Consider the following 22222-nt stretch of genomic DNA (forward strand, 5'->3'; position numbering starts at 1 on the left):
TCCTCTCTTATTCTCACCCGTGCCCCCTCCCCCCACAAAATCCTGTTGGCCCCACTTTTGGAATATATCCAGCCTCCAGCTGCTTCTTATCACCTTGACTGCTACCATCCTGATCCAAGCCACCAGTATTAAATCACCTCCTAACTGGTCTCCCTGCTTCTACCCAGGCCCCTCTATAGTTTATTCCCAAGACTGCAGTTAAAGTGATCCTGCTAAAGCAAGTCATGTCACTCCTCTTCCCAGAAGTCTGTAGTGATTCTCCATCTCACTCAGAGAGAAAGTCAAACGCCATACTTGATCTGCCCACCCCCTTGACCAGTTCCTCTGTGTCTTCATCCCCTGCTCCTCTTCCTTTCGCCCGTTGGTGCCAGCACATGTGCCTCAGGGCCTTTGCACTTGCTGTTACTTGTGCATAGATAGCACTTTCCAGATATACCTATATGGCCTATTCCCTCTCCTCTTTCAAGTTCTTTGCTCAAATGTCAATTTCTCAACAAGGCCTTCCTCAACCAACGTTATTTACGACTGCATATTCCAGTTTCCTCTAACCCACTGTAGCCTTTGGGTCTGCTGCATGGGCAACAGCAGACCCTCCATATCACCCTGCCCAGGCTCTGTAGCTTCAGCTTCACTGGAGAGGACACTCCAGCGTCATCGCAAGATGTCGATTCAACACAGGAGGAGACAGATACCGTGTCACTCCCGAGTCGGACTGCACAACCATTCTCGGCGGTGCAGATAGACACTTAAGAAGCTACACCATCGTCTCTCGAGACGGACGGCTGCCGACGACTGTAGCCTTTAGTGCTTTATTTTTCTCCAGAGCACTTATCATTAGCTAACATTTTACTTTCTACCTGCAGCAAATAAAACCTAAGCTTCATAAGGACTGGGATTTTTGTTTTTGTCCCTGTTGTGTAACCCCACTGTATGCAATAGTGCTTGGCATGTAGTAGGTTCTCAATTAATATCTTCAGAATAAATCAATTAAAACAAATTATTTGCCCAGGTTGATATGGTATAGAGTTGGGGTTTAAATTCTGTGCTGATCCTAATGTATATTTCCAATCTGGGAAGCAGGGGGTGGGGGAGGGAGGGAAGGAGAGGAGGGAAGAGGGGAGGGAGGGAGGGCATGAATGAGAACTATTCTGCTAGTACTTCCCTACATTTATAAGCAGTCTAGAAGGGGGGCAGGAGCAGAAGAAAGGGGTAGGTGGCCAGCATCATCCAAGGCTATTCCCAGTCCTCACAAGCACACATATCTAGATTTGACCAGCTGCTTTAAGGGAGGGGAAAAAAAAAATCAAGGGAGGCTCTAAAGTGACTTTCCCAAGGTCACCAGCTTATTAGAGACAGAGCTGTCAACACCCACAAATTCTGGAAAGATTTCTGTGAAATCCCTGAAAATTGGCTTCTCACAGATAACTGGCTTCTGTTCAAATGCATTCATCATCTCATCTGGTTGTTGACCCTGAGGTTGCCGGCAGACACAAGTGTGTGAAAGTCTGTGATAAAAAAGTCTTTGCATTCGAGGAAAATGACAGGCTGAGCGGGTAGAAACACCGCATCTGCTCAGGTCCTCCCCTCCCCTGATCCCTCTTGCACACCTCCAATCCTGGCTCAAGCTGTCCTCAGGGCCTGCCTTGCTCCTTCAGGCTCTACCTACTTGGCAGAGGGTCCCTTCCTCTGTAGAGCCCTCCTTTACACGATATCTGTGTCCCCCTTCTGAGGCCCATGGGGCCCTGGGGCCCTTACTGGATTACTCTGTTCCTGATGGATGTATGAGCTGGACCATGTCAGCCCCCCTTTGCAGCCACAAAGCCCAGCCCGGGTCTGGCCTGCTGCGGGAGGTGGAGAAGGCTCAGCCAGTGTTTGGACAGTTAAATGCTGACCTGCTGGACAAGGGCATGGATGCCTCACACACTCCCCTCCCTTGAGGACTAGTACCCTCTAGCTGGGGTTGTTAGCCCCGTCCTTGGGGGATGTGGCAGGATGGAGGCTGCCAGGAAGGGCTCCTAGGTGCACTGACTGGTGCCTGAAATTTAGTCAGGAAGGATGCAAGCTTCAGAACGGTAAGAATAGTGTGGTCCCGTTGGTGGATTTTTTACTTAGTAAATTTACTGTGTGGATGGAATAAGACAAGGATAAAGGGAACAAGCTATGAGTCTAGAAATCAGTATTTAGATATGGATTCGGATGTGCCTGTGTATGCCCATAACGTGTCTGAGGAGCTCTGCAAGAAACTGGTGACTGAGGTTCTCCTGAGACAAGGCTTTGAATGCAGGTAGTTTTGGGGGAGGTGATCTCAGGAAATAAAAATGAGGGCAAGGGGAGAGTGAAACAGGGAAGGGAGGGAGACAAGAAAGGGCGTGCTGTGAGCTGACACTCTGGGAGTAACGGGCTCATTTGTGCGGGGCCCTCTGACCAGCCGCATAGGATGTACATTTCCCCACTGAGCCCTGTGCCCTGGGTGGTTAAGGGGTAGCCCAGAAGGAATGTTCAGGTCATACCTGCATCTGGCTGAGTGGCCACCTGCAGAGCAGTAGATGCCACCACAGTTTGGCAGCTGTCCACGGCAGCAGCTCTGAAAGCAGGAGAGCCAAGGGGATGAGGTGTGGGCACCCAAGAAGCTGCTAGGAAATAGGGATGGCTGAAGAGTCTTAGACTTTTCACAATGATACCCTTTTGTGTGGGTTGTTTTGGGAAGGACATTAAGCACAGGGAAGCCTGAAATTCACTTCTCCTGCCACCCAGAAATAACCTTCCATCACCTGCTTGGAGTAGAGCTTCGTAGCAGAATTGTTTTGTTGTGTGGATCTGTGTAGCAGATGTGACTTTGCGCCCTTTTTGTGTGTCTCCACATAACACTGGTGACGCCTTCCCTGGAAGTTGGTGCCAGCAGCCTCTGCAGTGCAGGGGAAGTGGGTGGGCAGCCACTGGGATCGTGTCCAAGACAGACTTGGAAGGAGTTTCGGGTCCAGCTGGAACTCCGCGAGCAGGGAGGCCCCAGTGGGCTGGTCCCCCCCTCGCCCCCCCACAGTGCACAGAGCATTTATCACTGATGCCAGGGGCCTGGCTGTTATACATGGGGCTGCCTAAATGGCCGCTGGGGCCTTAAATCTTTGCTCCAGGGTCACTTCCATTTTCCTGCTCACTGAGCACAACCGAATTTTGCTTCCTAAAGTCTGTCCTTTTAAGTTGTAAGCACAGAGGGCAGCGACTCCTCAGACATTCACCACTTCCCCTTCCCTTGCCTTCCTCCCAACCCAGGTCAGCCTTCGTGGGTAAGTGGGGAGTGCAGGGCTCTGAGGCTTGGAACTCAGCTCTGGACCCACCTCTGGAGCCTCTGCTTCCTCATCCGAAAAACAGGGCCATCACACTCACTTCCCAGGACAATCTGAGGACGAAACAAGATCATGGATGTGGAAAGCAGCTGCCAGTACCTGACATTGTTGGGACTCCCAAGCTGGGGACTTCACCAGCACACCCTGAACTTTTTGCCTCCTGCTGGGCCCCTCCTCCAGGGTCACCTCCCTGTGTAACCCGCCTGTCTCACACTCTTCTCTAGTCTTGTCTGCACCAAGTCCAGGGTGCCGCCCACCCCTCCACACTAACCGGAGTCCTCTGAAAACATGGCTCTTATCACACTCTGCCAGCCCCTCCCGTGGCTCCCACAGCCTACAGGCAGGCTGCAGTCTAAAACCTGTAGCTGTGGGCTCCATGCCTGCCTCTCCCCTGCCCCATCAGCTTCTGCGTCTGTCACCCTCCCACAGGCACACCCCTGACCACACTGCCTGCCACATGAGCCCCATGGGGAGTCCTCCTTCGAGACAGGTCCAGAGAGCTCCCTCTCCGAGTGAAGGTCAGGGTCCTGTGTGCAAATTTGACTAGAGGAGCTGGAAGTCCTGGTCCTCTGTGCTGCGTGTCACCTCAGGGGCAGCTATCCCTAAAGCTCTGGGCCGCCTCCACCCCCAGTCCTTCCCCTCTTACCCCCAGGGTCTGCTCAGCTTCAGGATCAACATCCCCAAGCAGGACAGCACATCTGGGTCAGCTGACCCAGGAGGGCAGCTCTCAGCTCTGTTTTTACCAGCTGTCTGACTTCAGGCAAGTCTCCATGCTTCAGTTGCCCCATAGTGTTTTTATAAGGTAAAGGATCTAAGAATGGAGCCTGGGGCACAATATCATTATTCTAATCTTCACCATAGTTCTGATGTACGTATGGAGTGCATCCTATATATCACTTCATAGTTATTCTGTCACTAATTCTCACTCTTCAAGGCAGGGCATATTATTCTTGTTTTACAAATGAGGTAACCAGGCCCCAGAGGAGTAGTTTACCTAGAATCATAGCTTAGGCCTGCCTGATCCTGAAGACTGTGCTCTTCAGAGCCAATACCTCTTACTTGCACATATCCGATGCTAGGTCCTTTATGTATATTATCATGTGTGTGGGCCTTGCAATAGCCCTGCAAGGTAGGTACTATTATTAATCATCCCATTTCACAGAAAAGGAAGCAAAGGAACAGAGAGGTTCAGTAACATACGTAAGGTCACACAGCAATCAGCAATACAGCCAGGATTGAATCCAGGCAGTTGAGGCCAGAGCCTGTGCTTCTAACTGCTCCCCTCTCTGTCCATCCATACTTTGCCTTCTCTTATTTCATGTGATCCTCTCAACAACCCCTCAAGGCAGATAGTATTAGTCCTGTTTCACACCTAAGGAAACTGGAGCTCTGACACACAGCAGAAATTAAACCACGAGACAATGCATTTCCAGCTGTGAAAGTAAAATGGCTCAGAACTTTCTTCAAATTCTTTCTGCATTATTACATCTGGAAAACCTCTCATTGGGAGATGTGGCTGCAGCTATCTTAGTGACATTGTATTTCCTTCTTGTCCTCCTAGTCCATGCTGTAACCACACAGACTGTTCTGCAGACATCAGATTTGTGGAAGGGCAAGGACACATTAAGGAGGCCATAGATCAGAAACAAAACCAGACTGCAAAAAAACCAAGAAATCCTTCACCTACAATTCTGCTCAGGGCTGGGGCTTTGGAAAGCAGCTGGCCATGTGCCTGACACTGTTTGCAGGAACTACGTCAAACACCTTGGGAATCCCTGGAGAGAGGACCTTCTGGCTGTAGACCAGCACGAAAAACACTGGAGTGCATGCTGCTGGCTCCATGCCCACAAAGAAGGAAGGCATCATTAATTGAGCACAGTATTCTTTCCACAGATGCAAGGTGAAGCCTCAGAATCCTTTGCAGAACAATATTCCAGGGCAGCATCTATTGGTTAGAACTACATTTCTCAGCTTCCTTACAGCTAAGAGTGGTATGTGATGACTTTTTGGCCATTGAGCTATAAGCAGAAGCATAGTATGGCATTTCTGAGATATCTTTTTAAAGGGAGGTAGTGTGCCTTCCTTCAGGTCTTCTTCTATCATACTGCCTGGAATGCGGGTGCAAAGTCTGGAGCTCTGGCAGCCATGCTGGATTGTGAGGTGCCTTTGGGAATGGAAGTCACAAGTAGGGAAGGTAGAGCTGCAGGCAGAAGAAGCCTGGGGACACTAATCAACTCATGGAGTCCTACAAAATTCTTGAACTGCTTGCCTCTAAACTTCTCTTAAATGAGAAATGAATATTATTGTCTAAGCCTATGTTATTAGGGATTTTTGGTTGCAAAAAGTCAGACCAAATTCATACTAACATACTTCTAACCCCTTTTCACTCAACATGCTTCCAGCATGTTTTCCAATTTGCAGGCCCCTGAATCTATCAAGCTGCTTCCCATGCCGAGCCTGTACCTGCCACAGGCTGCTTCTCTGTCTGAAACGTATTCCCCTTCTCTAGTTGGCAAACACCAACTCATCCTTTAAGACTCAGCTCAAGTGCTCCTCTCTGGGAAGATGTCCTGGATTCCAAGGTAATAGTGCATCTATCTTCCGAGGTTTCATGGTGCTCTGGGTCTGCTGCTCAACGGTAGCCCCCATCACCCTCTCCTGTAATAATCTATAATCAAAGCTATCTTGGGAAGCTCCTGGTAGCAAGGGCAGTGGCCAAGCTTCCCCATGGACCCAGACAGAGGATGCACAGTGAATGTCTATAGAAAGAATGAACAATATACAAATGAGTGTCTGGAAAGATCAGACATTCTAGGCTATAATAAAAGCTCTGGCAGCTGCTATAGTCAGGGAAGACTTCCTGGAGGAAGACAGAGTAGACAGGAGCACAGAGCATACTAACTTGAGCTTTGGGCCAGGCTACTGCTTGTGGCACTGAAAACAGACACCACAAACCCTCAAGAAATCTTGATATGGCTTAATGGAATGTCTCCTAGACAGTCCCTAAGATTCTCTGAGAGGTCATGGCCCCCAGCTGCTGCCAGTGCCTGGATCACCAATTGATAGTGATTGACAGGGCAGCTGCCTAAAGGAGCTCCAAGGCTCTGGGTCGGGGCAGGGGAGGGGTCAAGCATTGTTGGAAACTGAGCTTACTCCACTGGCATTGTACAGCCATCTGGTTTGGGTCAGAGGTCTCCAGGGACAGGTTTGATTTATAGGCTGGTGTAGCCGCCCAGGCAGCATGGGGGAGGGCACAGAGAGGCCAGGGCAGGGATGTGGGGAGGAGGAGAGAGGGCCAGAGGGGCCCCCTCAGAAGCTGAGCAAGCACCATTCTTCTGCTCTCAGCCTCGAACATCTCTGGTTGCTTTTAATAGAGAAATATCGCAAAAGAAAGTACTGAAAAGGCCAAGAAATAAATCTCCATGGTGTACCCACTGTAGCCGGCGCTGTATCACAGGCTGTTATTATCTGGAAGACGGCACAGGCCCATGTGAGCCCCCTCCAGGGAGGCGCTGCCCCAGGTGTGTGCTGGCCTTTTCACCCTGACCGGCTCACTGGCCTGTCTCTGTCACCCTCCAGCATGGCCATTATGAGCCATGTTTTATAGATGATGACACCAAAGCGAAAGCCCAGTCCCACAGCCTTGAACGACAGAGCTAGGATTCAAACCCTGGCTTTCTGCCTAATGTCAGAGCCCTTCCCCTCTGCAGGGCCTCCAGAAAGTTCTGGAGTTCAGAGGAGGGAGAGGTAAGTAGGGGACAGAGTCCAACGAGGAGGAGCCACAGAGAAAGCGTCCAGGGACTGGTCACTAAGAAGGTGGCCACGCCTTCCTCTTTGCTGGGTTATAAACCCTACGACCCCCTCCATCCACCCAAATGCTCAGGATGGAGTTGTCAATATGGACCGATATGGTCAAAGAGGGCTTTTAAAACAAAGCTGGCATCTCTCTGAGCCTTGAGGAAGGACAGCTTCAGGCAGATGGAAGTGGGTCTGGCATCAGGCAGGGGGCACAGCACAAGCAAAAGAGTGGCAGTGAGAGCTGCCTGCTGAGATGCAGCTGCTGGCCTGGGGCCTGGGGCCTGGGGCCTGGGGGCTGTACTCTTGTGACAGAAGCTCTGAGGAGCTGGGTCCAGGGAGGGAGGACACACATGGGGCACGTCTCCCTGGGTCTGCCTAGAGGAAGGGGTGCAGCCAAGACCCTACACCCCGGGGCAGAGCCAGCGGCGGCATTTCTCCTGGCAGAAGGCTGAGAATGTGGGCCTCAGGTAGGGCTGATGCCTTTCTTGTGTCTTCCGCTGTACGTGACCTGGGACAGGGGAGGGTTCTACTGGGAGGGGGAGGGATGGTAGCATGGGGACAGCAGCGTCTCCTCTGAGAAACCACAGAACACAGTTCCCATGGGCCCTCCAAGGAAGCTGAGGGATGCTACCCTGTACCTGGCATTCCACCAAGCCCCTTGGATATTTAAGGTGGCCTTACTGTCTATCGAAGTTTCCTGGGCCTCAAGGGGGTTCTGTGGCTGGCCCAGGTCACACAGCTCAGCAAAACCTGGCCTTAAAGCCCACATCTAGAGAAGTTCAGATCATCCTGCTGAGACCAAGCAAGGAAAGCAGGGACACCACATTGCATTTCAGGTGCCTAAAACCTTGTTGCAGCTCATCATGATCAGAGGGAAGATACCAGGGGTGAGAAAGGAGGCCTTTCGGACATCCTGGAAGGGAGCCTTTGAACCTGGGGATCAAACAGACTTAGGTCCCAGTTACAGTTTTGGCCCTGCAACTTTTTAGCTTCTCAGAGCCTCAATTCCTTCATCCATGAAATGGGGATGTTAACACGAACCACTCAAAAGGATTCAGTGGAGTTACATATATACATATAGCACTTAGCGTGGGGCATGGAGATGTTCATCAGATGCTTACTCCGACTTATCTTCACCAACAGTTTTGCTGGGAAGCACACCAATTTTGTGGCAGAAAAGATGGCTCTGGAGGGATTCAAACTCCCTCTCTGTGTTCTGCATGTCCATGGAGGGGACTTCATGGAAAACCAGAGCCAGACCTAAGCAATGAACCCATCCAAGGCTGGTGTGCAGCTGGCCATCCATCATCAAGTCAGCCCAAAATGTCACCTAGGAATGCAGATGAAAGCTGATTTCAGCCCGGAGAGGGACCAGCATCATGAAACTGGACTCCAGGATACTTCCTGCCAAGTGCACACCCATGTGAGATGCTGGCAAAACCCAGCTCTGGCCTTTGACCTCTGCCCTTGATTTATTTATACATAGCGGGGCTGGGGTCAGAGCCTGAGATGGGCCATGGGTTCAGAAAATGACAACCAGACCCAGCCAGATGCACATATGTGTCAGGGACAAGGAAAGTATTTATCAATCTGGGAGCAGGACGACCTGCTGATGAAAGGCAGCCAGGCCAGGAGGAGAGAGGAGCCAGCAGGCCCCGCAGGCGGCCTCCGTGCGGTCCTGTTCCACTGCGTTCGGGCAGCATGGACGGAAAGCAGCCCGCATGCTCAGGGCTGTGGGCGACAGAGCGAGAACACGCTCGTCTCCTTCCCCAAAGACCCTACTGCCCACTTGGAGAGAAGGGAGGGAACCCCAGTACCTTCAGATCACACAGAGGACAGCCTATGATGGCAAGTCAAAATGAATAAGCCACAGTGCTATGGTCCAGAGTCGGCCACATACAAACGGTTTGCAAGGGTCTGGTTTTATTCCATCCCCATCCCCGTCTTCTTTCTTCTTCCTCCCTCTCACCGGAGTGGATGGAGGTCCAGTGGGCTCAGGGCCTCGCCCAAGGACCTAGCAGAGTGTTGCTGCTCCCCGTCTTGAACTGGGGTGTTCTGGGCTGTTGTCTCCACCACTGAGGCTGCCTCTCCCCAGAGCAGAGCTCCTGACCCCTGCTGTCCCCCAGGTCCTCCTCCTCTGAATTCCTGGCATACCTCTTGTCATTGTCCTCCTTCTGGCTCTCCCCACCCAGGAACTTTGACATTCTCTGAGTTTCCTGGATATCTGCACTGAATCTTCTTCTTGCACCCACCCTTCTCAAGCTGGGGACCTGTGGCTATGGTGCACTTGAATGTGTCTAGTGCAACTGAAAAACTGAAAATTTTAACTTAATTTTAATTAATTTAAACTTAAATGTAAGTAGCCACATGTGGCTAGTGGCTAAGTATTGGACAACGCAGCTGTCTAAAGAAGTTATCATTCCAAAAAATTAGAGGTGCAGTTTTATCAATATTTGGTACCAATGCATAATGAAGACCCTTCAAGGGCATCTTGTCCAGTTCCCTCCTTCTTTCAATGGAGAAACAGAGGCACAGAGAGGAAAAGTGACTTATCCAAGGTCATGTAGGTGGTGGCCAAGCAGGACTGGGCTTAGCCAGGGTTTCTGGCTCCCAGACCAGTGTTCTTCCTAGAACTCATCCCTTCTCCTTTCTTTTTCCCACCCCAAATCAGACTCTGGGTAAATCAACTTAGTTCAAGGTAAAGAACACTCTTTTAACTCTCACATATCTGAAAACCCATTTTGGCAAAACACCTTTAAAAGCCAAGGAAGGCTGCCCATGCCAGTCAAAAAGGAAACAAAAGCCCTCAACCCACCATGTTCCTCCTGGGTGGCTTACCCAGCTTGGAGGTGGCCAGCATCCAGGCCAGCAGAGACCTGTCAAAGCATTAGGGCTCTGCCAGGTCAGGGAATAGCGGGGAAGGCAGCGCCCCCCTCAGCAGAAACAGCTCTGGTGTTGCCTTCCCAGGGGACAGCCAGAACATGGAGACACCACAGCAGAGTGGACAGTGGGTGGCCCTGGCCTCTGCTATAGGTGTGGCATGTGCTCCAAGCCCTGGTTCACCTGCCCATCACCCAGCTAGGGGAGAGTGTGAGCCATGAGACCCCAGCCACCATGCGCCTCCCACCCAGTTCAGCAGCCTGAAAACACAGAAGAACAGCGCGGGATGGGGACCCACCAAGGCCATATGGGGCTCCCGCTCTGTAGAGACCCCGGCTCTAGGCTGGGCTGCCAGGTGGGGCTTGGTAGACCTGCGGAACTCTATGCTTAAACAGACGCACACCTAGAATTCTGCTTCCAGAGAGTGACAAGGTGTGAAGACCACAGATGGGGTTCAGATCAGCTCTCCCACTCACAGTGTGACCTGGGTAAGGCTTCCAGACTTTCTGGGCCTCAGTCAAGTCCATCTGCAAAATGGAAATGGCAATATCTATCTCCATTACAGGCCACCTTCACCAAAGTCCCAATAACATGTCATTTTGTAAAACCAGGAGCATGTCCCAGTGGAAAAGAAACTTCAAATATTGCTTCTTTAAAATAAGGTCATTTATGAAACAGTGAAATGGCTGAGTTTGATGGATGGAAGGCAGTGCGGCGGCCCGCAGACCCCACGTGCACCCCTGCTGACCCCTGAGCCCCATGCTGTGACTCCCCCTGCATCACACCCAACCTGCTGGCGGCCCTGTTGGCCACAGACGCCCAGGCTTGTCCCCACTGACTCACTCTTACCCCAGGTTGTTCCATGGCTGCCTCGCCTCGTCATGTAGGTCTCACTCACATGTCCCCTCCCTAAAAAGGGGGCCAAGGCAACAGCTTGAAGACACTGCCCCCCATCATTTCCTCTAGTTCTGTTTTCTTAAATCACATTGAACTGTATCTAAATTTACCACAGCATTTGCTTAGGCTCTTTCTGTTTCCGTCTGTCTCTGCCTGAATTGTCATCACAGTATCCCCAGTGCCTGGCACATAGGAGATGTTCAAAAAATAGCCACCAAGTGATTGGCTGACTGATAAAAAGCCTCGCCTATTGTGACCATGGCTCCCCAGCAGACTGTGGGCCCAGGGAGTGGAAAGCAGGCCTGTCTGGCTCACCATTGCCGTCCAGCTCCTGGCCCAGGCATGCATGGGGCAGGCCCTTCACAAATACCGAGTGAAAGGATACATGGCCCATGTCACTGTCCCTTCTCACACCAGTGGGCAGACTGGCCTACACAAGAGCGTGTGTGGCCATGGAAGGAGCAGTGGCTTCTTTACACGCAGGTCCAATTAGAGGCTGTGGGCAGGGATGCGACTCATTTCAAGGTACTATTCCTAGCTAACCGTGCATGCTAACTGTGCTGAGGCTGTGGGAAGAGGGTGCTCTACGTCGGGCCTTGCCTCCACCCAAACATGCAGTGCTCTGTCATCATGCTGTGTGGGCTCGAGTTGTCCATCCATCAGTCACAATAGACGCTGGCTGAGAACTCGCCACGTGCAGGTGCTGGGACACAAGGGCAAAGGGCACAGCCTGGCCCGCGCTGGTGGAGAGAAACGCAGCCACTTAGGACTCCTGACAACCTACCTACCCCATCTCGTCTGAGGGCGCAGAGGTGGACACACGGGAACATACATCTCCCAGAAGCCTGGCTGAGGCACAGACTTTGGGCATTGCTTTGACACTCACAAGTCAACTGTGAGGCCCCTTGGGATTCCCCAGGAGAACACGAGGGGTTAAGGTAGTCTTTCCAAACTCAGCACCCAACTCTGCTACTGGGGCCACATGGACCAAACATCTATTTCCTTGGTACTGGAGCTGTAAGCACGGTCATCAGGTCCCCCAGGCCTGACCCAGTAAAGACTGGGAGCCCGGTCCTGGCTGCACTTCCCCACAAGCAGTTCCTGTGAATCTGGGACATCACTGCTCATGCACCTGCATCCCTTCTCCACCCACCCCAGCAGCCTCCTTCAGGCATGCCAAACAGCTGACTTCCGGCCAGTGTTGGGCTGATGACGTGATCAACTGGGAAGCTTGTAACACACACATCCATGCATGCATGCACACCAAGGCCCAGTGATTTAACAGGTGAGACACAGCAAAAATCTGTGTTCTTCACTCTCCCTGAGGGACTCTGATATCCAGACAGGTGTGCTGAGTGGCCAGCTCCAGGACTCCCTACAGCTAAGGGAACCAGCAGGTAGGACCCAACCCAGAGGCTGCCCATCAGAGGACCAATGGGAACCTCTGCCTGCCCCGAGAAGCACTGGGCCCAATAACAAGACCTGGGACAATAACATGCCAGTTAACAGTGAGGTGGAGGCTTTCAGAGTGCAAGGGTGGGGTCAAGGCCACAGTGAGCTTATGCCAAGTGGTGCCCAAATTATGAGGGAACAGAAAAACATGGGCGATGTCAGGAACACTTGGGCGGGATGTCTCTGGAACAGCCATGCAGCTGAGGCAGCAATGTGCTGCCTGGACCCCCGTCCTCATGCAGCCTAACGCTCACCCCCTTTCCCGAGGCAACTTGAGTCTTCTGGGTTCTGGACTTCCAGGGGAGCCCCAGTTAAGCACCCCAACCCAGTTCTTGGCACTTGGTCTCTGGCTGAGTGCTGTGAGTGGCCCTCAGCTGTGACTCTGGCCCCTCACTTCAGAGGCAGCCCCCCCCTTAAGGAGAAGAACAGGATCCCACATGTACATCCTAGTGAGACTCAAACAGCAGGCAGAGAGCCGTCACCCACCTACCTAAACACCAGAACCTCACCGGCTCTCACCCTGGGACGTCTTCATGAAATGGATTTTGGGGAAGAAACATCAATAAATAAGACATGATCTGGAACATGGCTGTGGTTACAAGTGGATCAAGTAAAACGCTTCCACTTAAATAATTCTGAGCCCCGGTGACAACGTCTTTGTTGGCAGCTCTGGTCCCTTGTTGCACCCCGATGTGGTCAGTGACCTTGGGGGTGAGACATGAGGGACAGTCAGTGGGTGCCCCATCAAAAGGGGGCCCAGCGGCCAATGAGGGGAAGCTTGTGCCCCTCGGAGCTCCCAGCAGTCAAGTCACAAAGTGGGGCTGGCACCTCTATTTATAGAAGCGGGCTCCAGCAAAGATAAAAAAGTGGGAAGCCAGCACGGCATTATTTTCCAAGCTCACGCTGTCTCGGCTTAATTTCATCCCAAGCAAATAAATCATTAAGGAGGCACTGAGTCCTGGAAGGTCTGATGAAGAAGGGCTATTAAATGGCACAGCCTTAACTTGAATTATGGAAGGCCGCAGACAAGCAGCCTTATTAGTGTCTGGGCTAGGCCGTAACTCACGCTAACCACCCCCTCACTTCAACCAAGGAACAAGACTAGGGGGATCATTGCTTCCTGGCCTTAGGCAAACAAATTCTGCTGCAGGCCTCACAGGTCATTTGTCCTTCCAGGCGTTTAAAACACCCTTCTGAAGAGCTGCTGACTGTAGCCATGGTTTACCCAAGTAGCACCTGCTCAGCATCAGCACCAGTTCCAATCGGCTGGGGTGAGAAAGCATGTAGCTTGGCTGTACTGTATTTTAGGGTGTTTAAGTTGGGCCTGACAATGCCAGCTTTGGTAAACACTCACAGCACTATGTGTGGCGTGGGGTTACAGATGTAGGCACTGGGGCTGCCTCCCCAGCATGGGCTGTGAGTGGCCTCTCCACCCCCCTTAGACTCTGTCTCCTTGCCTGTGAAGTGGGGGGCGGAGGGGGGCAGTTCCTCATCCATAGGGGTTAAATGAGCCAGTGTGCACAGGGCGCTTCCTAGCATTCGCACCAGGCTGTGGAGGTTTCAATAAGATGAGGCACGAGCAGGGTGAGCAGTGTCTGACCTTTTGTAAGCGCTCAATCAATGACTATTTAACCAAGAGCTATTTCTATTTGTGGTAATCCCTTCCCAAACAAAGTGGCCCTCTCGGGTAAATCATGGATAATAGTATGAATTTACTTGTCTTGACCTTGCTGGCAACTGCGAGAACTTGGGTTCCAGGACACATAAACTGAGTCACATGGTGGGAGGGGAGGATGGGAACAGCAGGGCAGTGGGCTGGACAGGAAAGGGAGGGGATGCAGACGGCATAGGAACCACCCTCAAAGCCAGCCCAGAGAGTGGGGGTAGAGCCAGGCTAGGCAACACTGGGCCTTGCTGGAATGGGGGAAGTGGGCCAATTCCAATAAAGAGGTCAGCACAGACCAAGGCCTGGAGGCATAAGCAGATTAATGTGGCTGCAGGATCAGAGTGGCGTTAGGCAGGTGGACGGTGGGGGCTAGGGGACACCCCGGGCCTTGTCCTCTGCCACACGTTCAATGGGCAGTATCACGAGCATCACCCAGGAGCTTGTCAGAACTGCACAATCTGGGGCCCCGCCCAGCTCTATGAAGTCAGAATCTGCATTTAACAAGACCCCCAGCTAATTGAAGGCACATTAAGGTTTGAGACGCATTGGTGACAACAGGTCTACAGGGTTAAGTCCCACTCACTTTATAGGTACGGGAAGTCAGGAAACTTAGGTCCAGGTTATCCAGGTAGTAAGTGGAGGGATCAGTTCTCTCTGGTCTCTGATGTGCTGAGACCATTGGTCTTGGGCTTGTGGGGAGAAGCCAAGGACGGTCTTCATGTGTTTATGTGGAACTGGGGAAGTACCTATCTGAATTCTGCCCAAGCTCCAAACCAATGCCTGGGAAGCCCTTCAGGTCCCCCCACCCCACCCATGATTCTCCTCCTGAACTCCATGCCTTCCATCATCTGTGTCAGGGTTCTTTAAGACAGACCCATAAATTGCATTGAATTCTCACTCTCTCATTTCCGGCAAGGTGTGTTTTCAAGGGGGATCCGAGACCTGGGTTTTCATTAGCAGGCGACTTTGGACAAGTCCTCCCAACTCCCTGGTCCATTCAGCTCCCGCCTGTAAAAGGACGTCTTGCACCAGCTGTCAAATGACATCTGTTCCAGCCCCAATGCCTGGGGCTGCCCTCACCCTCCTGTCAGACCCTGAAAAGCGGGGCTCAGCCACCACTTTCCATTTCCCTTTCCTCCAAAGGCCCAGTGACATCTGTTCAGAGGCAGATGCTGACCTCATGCCTACCACAACAGCAGCTCCTCTCACTAATGCCCACATGGGCACAGCTGGTGGGTACACTGCCTGTTTGGACATCATTGCTGACATGCTCACCAGGCAACTCACCACTGGGAGCTACAAAACACTTGAACCAGACATTTAGCTGGAAACCTTTAAAACTTCTCATAGTGAAGGTTAAACACTGTCAGTTCATTTGTAACAAACTCACAGTGGCCTTTGAACTTCAAATGACATTTCCATCATGTATATTAAAGAGAAGAAACTAAAAAACCTCCCAAAGCAACATATTCCATGGTGTGAAGTCCCTCAGATTTCACAATGTGGACCCAAATTAGGTAACAATAATTATTTCCACATTTAACAACAATAAATAATTGGACCAATCTATGGGGGCTGTAAAAGCCACAGCTGGGACTTCCAGCCCAGATGGAGGCATAGGTAGATACGCTGCATCACCCTCCACAACTAAGAAGGAATATAATTACCTCAAAACTGGAGACAACCAGAAGTTCCAGAAAATCGAGCTGCCTAGAAGTCCAGCAAACAAAGATATAAAGAAGAAATACTCATCCAGACAAGTAGGAGAGGCAGAGGCAACGCGGAGAGGACATGGTGTGGTGGCAGCAGCAGTGGTGACAGGGGAGTGGGAGACTGGCAGAAAGTGCAGTCACACATTTTAAAAAGTAGAGAGGGACACCTGGGGAGCACCCCCTGTCCCAGACCAGACCGCATGGCTCATGGTTCCAGTGCCGGGAAATATAAAGCCTCATTGCTTCTGACTGTGCAAACCAGTGGGGGTAGGGGCGGAGGAAGAAACTGCCAGTCTCTCAGCAGAGTCCACTTGTTTAGAGGGGTCCCCACGGTCCTAGAACATGTGCAGACCCACCCACTCTGGGAACCACGGCCAGGGCAACAGCTAGACAGGTGCCAGTCCCATATGGGAAGCAGGAGAAGTGCCTGGAAAAGGGGTGAGTGCTGAACAAGCAGCACTGTTCCCTCTCAGACCCCTCCCCCACACACAGTGCCACAACTTGGTGATACGGGTCACCCAGTACTGACAAATACATAAGGCTCTGCCTCTTACAACATAACAGGTGTGACAGCTCTAAGATAGAGGCAAACACAGGAGCCTGTCAAGTTGCGTAGACAGAGAAGTATGGCCCAAAAGAGGGAACAGATCAAGGTTCCAGTGGGAGAACTAAGTGATGAAGGGATAGACAACCTAACAGATGCAGAGTTCAAAACACTGGTGATAAAGATGCTCACAGACTTGACAGATATGCTTAAGTAAGGCAAATGCATAAGAGAAGAAGTGAAGGATATGCTAAGTGAAATGAAGGAAAATTCACACAAAACCAATGGTGAAGGGAAAGAAACCAGGGTTCAACTCAATGATTTGGAACATAGGGAAGAAATAAATAGTCAACCAGTACAGAATGAAGAAAGAAGACTTGAAAAAAAATGAGGAGAGGCTTAGGAACCTCTGGGAAAACTTTAAATGTGCTAACATCCAAATAATAAGGGTACCAGAAGAAGAAGAGGAAAAGCAAGAAATTAAAAACTAAACCTGGCTGCTGTGGCTCAGTGGATTGAGCGTCGGCCTGCGAGCCAAATGTCGCTGGTTCAATTCCCAGTCAGAGCACATGACTAGGTTGCATGTCAGGTCCTCAGGTGGGGGTGTGAGTGAGAGGCAACCACACAGTGATGTTTCTCTCCCTCTCTTTCTCCTTTCCCCTCTCTCTAAAAATAAATAAATAAATAAATAAATAAATAAATAAATAAGCAAGCAAACGAATAAGTAAATAAATTATTTAAAAAAAAAGAAATTAAAAACTTACATGAAAAAATAATGAAGGAAAGCTTCCCAGATTTGGTGAAGGAAATAGACATATAAGTCCAACCCAAACAAGCTAGACCCAAAGAGGACCACATCAAGACACATCATAATTAAAATGACAAAGGTTAAAGATAAAGAGAGAATCTTAAAAGTAGCAAGAGGAAAGAAGAGAGTTACCTACAAATGGGGTGTCTGTAAGACTCTCAGCTGATTTCTCAAAAGAAACTTTGCAGGCAAGACGAGACTGGCAAGAAGTATTCAAAGTGATGAAAGGCAAGGGCCTACAACCAAGATTACTCTATCCGGAAAAGCTATCATTTAGAATGAAGGGCAGATAAAGTGCTTCCCAGAGAAGGTAAAGCTAAAGGAGTTCATCATCACCAAGCCCTTATTATATAAAATGTTAAAGGGGCTTTTCTAAAAAAAAAAAAAAAGAATAATATCAAAACTATAAACATCAAAATGACAACAAACTCACATCTATCAACAATAGAACCTAAAAACAAACTAACTAACTAAGCAAACAACCAGAATAGGAACAAAATCACAGGTATGGGGATCATTTGGAGGGTTGTCAGCTGGGAGGGGGAAGAGGGAGAAATGGGGCAATGGTGCAGGGATTAAGAAGCATAATTGGTTTGTACAAAATAGACAGAAGGAAACTAAGAATAATATAGGAAAGGGTGAAGCCTAAGAACTTATATGCATGACCCATGGACATGAACTAAGGGGGGTGGGATTGCTGGAGGGAAGCAGGGTCCTGAGTGGAGGAGAGCACAGGCAAAAGAAATTGGGACTACTATAAGAGCATAGTCAATAAAATATACTTTAAAAATAAAATAAAATAGAAATTTTTAAAAAGTCATAACTGGCCATTTTAAACCTACCTTCTTTAGTATCTATTATGTATCAGGCACTAGCCCAGTCACTTTGTATATATTATCCATAAACTGGATGCCTTGTGGCCAAGTAAATTTCTATTACTATTATAATACAGTCATGCCATGGAAACCCATGTAGCTGCTAATAAAGACAGAGGCAGCTCTTTGTTAATCATATTAAACAATCACAGAAGACAGAGTAAGGTGGGGGGTTGAGATGCAGAGCAATGTTTGCAGTGTGATCACATTTGTGTAAAACGTCTGTCATGAAATTCTGGAAGAACACAATGAGAGCCTGACTGCTAAGGGTGGCTGTTAGCTGGGAGAAGCTGGGGAGCTCTGGGTGAGGTATTTCACTGGACACCCTTTGGTAGTGTTTAAATTTGCTGCCCATGTGCACAGTTTACCTTTGAGAAGTAAATGCATTCTACTTTTAAATCCCTCTTGTCCACTTCCCATGTTTGTCTTCTGAGTCACCTCTGTGCCCCGAGGAACTTCATATCCATCTGGGGAAAGGAGGCAGACCCACGTAGGAAGTGAGTGAGTGGGATGGACAGGGGGAGAACTCAGTGCTGAATCAAGGATGCAAGGGACAGAGCCCTGGGCTAAGAGTTGGGGTGGGGGTGGCGGTGGGGAGCCAGAGTGAGGGCAGAATGATAGGGGGGTGAAGGGGAGACCAGGCCTGGACTTGGTCAGGAGGGAAGAGGAGCTGAGTCCAAATGTCAGCAAAGCTGTGGGGATCACGCCACCCAGGAGTTGAGCAGGAAGGTCGTGAGTTCAGTGCAGACTAGGAGGACAGCTCTGGCAAGGGGATGTGTCTTTGCAGTCATCCTGGTAGAAAACTCCCTTTGGTCTTCATCAATACCAGAAAACTTGGCTGGCCCCCAACCTCTTCTGCTGAGCCATTACGCCAATAAATAGTTGTTGGCAGATCAATTAAACCATCTAGGAACTACGTCTGGAAATACAATTTCCCCGACTTGATGAAGGCAGACAAGCCCTCTCTGCCAGTTTGGCCTGAGATCCTATGGTTCCCACTCTCCACCCCCCAGAAAGTCAGCCCAGGACACCAACGCCTGCTCTGTAGAATCAGGTCCTGCTCGGTGGGCAGAATGCAGGCAGGGCACAGAGTAGTTCTGACCTGGATTTAAGTACAGCTCTGCTACCTCCTAGCTGTGTGGCTTTGGGCAAATTCTTCACCTTCTAAGAATTAGTTTCCTCTTTTATAAAATAGGGACAATAATAGTCATAGTGCCTCAAGGTTTATTGTGTGAACAACAACAAAAAAAGAATAAAATGAGTACAACACTTGGCCCAAGGCACAAAACATGGGTGGTATCTTTAAAAAAGTATGATTATTATGAGCCCCAAATCAAAGCTGCTCCGGACTCCACGCCTGCTTTTCTCAGGCTGTGGCTCCTTTCCACTTCCTGTGTCACTCACATTCCACTCACCACCCAAGAACTCCAAGACAGGAGACAAAATCAGTCTGTCAGCTCTCCTGGCAGCCAGCATGGAGGAGGAGCCAGGAGCTTGAGCCCAGGAGCGACTCCTGAAACCAGCCCAGAACTGATTCAAAAGGCCTGGCCCACGCCAGAGGCCCAAACCTCACAGCAGTTGGGACATTTTCAGTGACATTATTCCGTTAGCAATCAAAACATGCCTGATTCACAGCCACTGCTGGGACTGCCTTTATGCAACTAGCTTCCTGGAACACCCTGAGGAGTTCTGTGCTGAGTCAATAGCTTTGAGGGCCAGAGATGAAACTGATGGGAGGAGGAGAAACAGGGACAGCATCTCAGGGCCTCACACAAACTCATGGCTGAAGGGTCCCGCCCCTTGCTGTACCTGGCCAGGTAAAGCAGCCTCACCTGTCCATTCTCTTCCTCCCTTGTCTGCAGACATCTCCACAAGGGGCTCATTGGACCAGTATGCTAATGTGAATCCTAGTTTCCCCAGCTACTAGCTGTGTGACCTTGAGTAACTTACTCAAGCTCTCTGTGCCTCAATTCTTCATCGTAAAATAAAGCTAATAATAGAGGTATTAGCTCAAAGAGTTGTTACAAGGATTGAGTTAGAATTTGTAAAGTGCTTAGAACAGAGCCCAGCACAAACTAAGCACTCTATTAGTTTCTGCTGTTATTATGTTAGTTATTACTGTTGTTATTATTTGGGCCCTGGATCCTGTCATCTGGAGACAGCTTGCCCATTTGTCTGGCCTCAGTTCCATGTTCCTCAGCTCACCCTGGAGGCAGAGCCCCTGGGTGTCTTGCAGCTCTTTACAGTGAACTCAGGATACTGAGCTGTTTCACTTCATGGCATAGCTGAAGAAATGCATTTGCAAAGGAAAGAGCACTTCCAGGAGCTCTTGCCCTCAACAAACACATGTTTCAGAGTTAAATGTGGTTAGCACTTTCTAAGTTTTACTTTCACAGTCATAAAAATTAAAAAATTGAGAATATGGTATCCATTAACTTACTTTAATCACATTAGAAGAGAAGCCTCTATTAAGGCCATTTTTGTTTTAATCCATAGGTGAACCCCAGGACCCGACCCAGCTCACCTAGTTAATCAAAGAAGTGAACACCATTTTCTGTGTGTCTGCTCTGTGCTGGCAGGCTTTATCATGCCCATATTATAAAGGAGAACTGTGAGGTTCAGTGCGAGGAAGTCATCATCATCCATGGCCTCCTGGAGAGCGCTAGGGTCTGTGAGGGGCCCTGGGCAGAGATCTGCCCCCATGATCTTGTGGGGAAGCAACCCCAGAGGGCAGCCCCACCTTTCTGCTCTTGAACCTGTGTCTAACTGAGGCCACATCTCAGTAGGGTCTGAGTTTGGGGACCTGTGCTCATTCCACAATCAGTGTGGCTCAGAGTTCTTCTCATGCACAGAACACCACCATGGGTCACCTCCCCTGCCCAGACAGACTCCTTAGGGCCAATCTTTCACAGTGCCCAGGGATCCACTGGTGGACTTTAGCCCAGGTCACCAGGTATAGGCGTCACAGAGTCCCTTCCCAAACCAACCCCTGTCAGACTCCACTGCAGCCTGTGCTATGGCCCACTCTATTGTCAGGGCTTGTCCCACTGATCATGGGCCTTTGGAAGCCCAGAGAAGCTGAGCTCCCCCTTTCTGAAAGCGTACCCTGCCCAAAATAAAGAATATTATTCCTATCTGGGGAACGGGCCAGTGTCACAGCAGACAAGTCAATCCTGTCACCGAATGGAAGATGCCATAGGCTTGTATCACATAACATCCTGGACTCCCCTTGAGTCCTGAATGGGCAATCCAGCTTCAGCCAACCTGAAAAAAATCACCACCAGTGGGGAACATGGAACACTCCAAGTTTCAGTCTCATCTAGTCTGTAGCCATCTAAAGGACTGAAGAGCTCAAAATGCCCCAAACACAACTGTCCTTTTCTGCCCAGACCCCCACCCTTAGCAGCACACCAAGGAGGACACCAGGCTTGATTGCTTCTAATCCTATTATATATGGAAAAGCCACTGGCTGCAACCTTGTTAGCACCTGAGCTTTGTACCTAAAAATTAAGCAACAGATAATACCCAAGTGTGAATCAATACCCAAGAAGAATCCCACCTTGGAGGCCCAACTGTTGGCTCAGGTAGCCCCCACAGGGTATCAACATTAGCCTTTAATCCCAGCTCCCATATTATTTGTGCCACCACACAAGATCTTACAAGTAGCTATAAAAGGGATCTGATACTGTTCCAATTTACAGATAAGTAAAATGAGTCATAAGGCATTAGAGTGACTGATTCACCAAAGACACAAAACCACTGAGCGTTAGGGATGTAGCTGAAAATCAGGAGTATCAGATTTGAGAGCTGTACACCAAGTCTACCTGTCGAATCCAGTGATCAATTCCAGCAAGTAAAGTTTCCAATTCTGTTTTAAGAGAGTGTTGTTGGTGTTGGTTTTGCCAGCACTGAAGTTGGCCTGGTCACCATGTCTATGAGGAAGCCAGACATTCTCCACAGGCACTGGGAGGACTAAACTAGCCTTCTCAGGACATGCTCATCTGCCCCTAGATTCAACCAGTTAATTAGAGTAAACAGAACAACACTGTGCCATTCAATGGCAATCTTAGTCCAACAACCAACATGAGCAAGTATGTCACCAATTATAGCAGAGAATTGAGCATACTGGCACCCTTGAAAAGTTGACCTAACACCCTTGAAAAGTTAACCCACCCTGCGCTTGAATAACTGTAAATCTTACTTGAGTAAATCTTGTTCTTGACTTCTTTTTCTTGAGTGTTATTCT

At 49.8% G+C, this 22222-nt stretch overlaps 1 protein-coding gene across 2 annotated transcripts in view; it reads right to left on the reverse strand.

Annotated features, from left to right (window-relative positions):
- The window catches only part of SPSB4 (splA/ryanodine receptor domain and SOCS box containing 4), a 75376-nt gene that overhangs the window by 37103 nt on the left and 16051 nt on the right, over positions 1-22222 (reverse strand). Inside the window, exon 3 of one of the 2 annotated variants that reach the window (XM_090282974.1) lies at positions 3336-3397. The exons of the other annotated variant lie outside the window; for it this stretch is intronic. Coding sequence (XP_090139100.1) covers positions 3381-3397 — 17 coding nt within the window. The 3' untranslated portion in view covers positions 3336-3380. Of the gene's footprint in view, positions 1-3335; positions 3398-22222 lie in introns of those variants that run through there. 2 annotated transcript variants of the gene reach the window in all.

Source organism: Furipterus horrens, unplaced genomic scaffold (assembly GCF_987537825.1).
Source record: "Furipterus horrens unplaced genomic scaffold, mFurHor1.1.pri manual_scaffold_7, whole genome shotgun sequence".
Classification (NCBI taxonomy): Eukaryota; Metazoa; Chordata; class Mammalia; order Chiroptera; family Furipteridae; genus Furipterus; species Furipterus horrens.